Genomic DNA, 2,102 nt, shown 5'->3' on the forward strand with positions numbered 1-2,102 from the left:
ATTCTCCTGCCTCAGCCTCCCAGTAGCTGGGACTACAGGCGCCCGCCAGCACGCTCGGCTAATTTTTTGTATTTTTAGTAGAGACGGGGTTTCACTGTGTTAGCCAGGATGGTCTCGACCTCCTGACCTCGTGATCCACCCACCTCGGCCTCCCAAAGTGCTGGGATTACAGGCGTGAGCCACCACGCCCGGCCGTTTAAAGGTATTTCTTCTCCCTGATAATTAAAGCCATTCTCTGCCCCAGTGGAGACCAAATAGAGAGTGTGATCATTTATATCCCAACGGTTTTCCCTTCCAAGTAGCAATATCTATCCCTCCCTGAAAAGGCATACATCTCTTGAAGGATGAGGCTAACGGTTATCTTACAGGCGATGGGGCTGAAAGGTAAGAGTTCTAAGTGACTTCTCTCCACATGCATCATTATATAGAGGACCTCATTAATCTATTCCTTGTTGCTCACAGATTTGCCTTGTGGCTCCAGCATTCCCTTGTCTCTCTCCTCTGTTGCTTCCTTTTTTGTATTTGTTTGCTTTTGAGACAGGGTCTCGCTCTGTCACCTAGGCTAGACTGCAATGGCGTGATCACAGCTCACTGCAGCCTCAACCTCCCAGGCTCAAGCAATCCTCCTGCCTCAGTCTCCCAAAGTGTTGGGATTACAGGGATAACCCCCGTGCCTGGCTTGTTGCTTTCTTTTCATTTTTCAGTCTCTGCCTCTGATTCAACCTTCATCACCGCATACAGTGATCCTTAGAGAGCTTCCTAACTGATTGCAGTGCCTTCTATCTTTCACCAGTCTGATTGCTTCCACACTCCATCATCGTAATAATTATACGAATATTCAGAAAAAATTTGATCAGTGCATCTTGTCCCCACCAACACAGACATTAGCCACGGGATAGACAGGTGACTCAGTCTTGTCCCCTGTGGTAAAAATGATTGGTCCGAGTGTGGGCATGTGCTCCATTTAGACTGGCCAGAGTCCTTCCCCCTCATTAGAGATGGACCCAGGGAGGAAGCAAGACTTCCTAATGAGGTGGCTAAGCAGAGGGCTCACGTGGGCCTGCTGTTGGCCATGTTCTTTGGCCTGTGGACAAGTCCTAACTCTGATGGAGATGAATGAGGTCTAACTTAAAGAGGAGCTGAGGACCAGGAGCTGAGGATCCAGGACACACCTATACATATAGAACTGAAAAGCAAGTTTTACATAGATGAGAATTGAATGGGAAACCAGAGTCCAGGTGATACTGAGTTCCCTGACGTCAGACTGAGGTCCTGATTTCTGTACTCATTCAACAAGTTAATCTAACAAATATCCCTAAAATACCTACTATGTGCCAGGCACTGTACTAGGTGCTGGAAGGTATTAATAGTTCTACTTTCAAGTATTTAAGTTTCCCCCATATGCTTCTACCACATGAGCCAACGAATTCCCCTTGGGCTAATGCCTGTTTGAATTGAGTTTCTGTCACGTGCAACCAGAAGATTCCTAATGAAGACACCCTGATCCCCAGAAGACAACAAACTATACATCTAAAATAAAACTTTGTAATTATATATTAAGCAGGTTCTGCACTAGTAACCACACCAGAGGCCAAGAGAAAATGGCAATGGCTGGATTGTCTTGGACATGTTCCTTCTCCAGGGTTGACTTTTTGGTCACTGTCCTTTAAGTCTTACTGTATTAGTCTGTTTTCACACTGCTATAAAAATACTGCCTGAGACTGGGTAATTTATAGACAAAAGAGGTTTAATTGTCTTACAGTTCCTCATGACTGGGGGCGTTTCTCAGGAAACTTACAAACATGGTGGAAGGCAAAGGGGAAACAAGGCACGTCTTACATGGGGGCAGGAGAGAGAGCAGGTGCAGGCGAAGCTGTCACTTTTAAACCATCAGCTGTCAAGGGAACTCCCCCTCACTATCATGAGAACAGCATGGGGCAAACCATCCCCATGATCCAATCACCTCCCACCAGGTCTCTCCTCTGACACATGGGGATTACGATTTGAAATGAGACTTGGGTGGAGACAGAGAGCCAAACCATATCACTTACCTTGGGGTGACTTGTGCCAATCATATTCAGACAATGATGGGTTTCCATAAG

The 2,102-nt window shown here is 46.3% G+C and overlaps 1 protein-coding gene across 1 annotated transcript in view; it reads right to left on the reverse strand.

Annotated features, from left to right (window-relative positions):
* The window catches only part of TMC5 (transmembrane channel-like 5), a 120,860-nt gene that overhangs the window by 69,800 nt on the left and 48,958 nt on the right, over positions 1-2,102 (reverse strand). The window contains exon 5 of the mRNA XM_011976099.1: positions 2,052-2,102. Within this exon, the coding sequence (XP_011831489.1) occupies positions 2,052-2,102 (51 nt within the window). The remainder of the gene's footprint in view (positions 1-2,051) is intronic.

The sequence above is a fragment of the Mandrillus leucophaeus genome, unplaced genomic scaffold (assembly GCF_000951045.1).
Source record: "Mandrillus leucophaeus isolate KB7577 unplaced genomic scaffold, Mleu.le_1.0 Scaffold162, whole genome shotgun sequence".
Taxonomy (NCBI): domain Eukaryota; kingdom Metazoa; phylum Chordata; class Mammalia; order Primates; family Cercopithecidae; genus Mandrillus; species Mandrillus leucophaeus.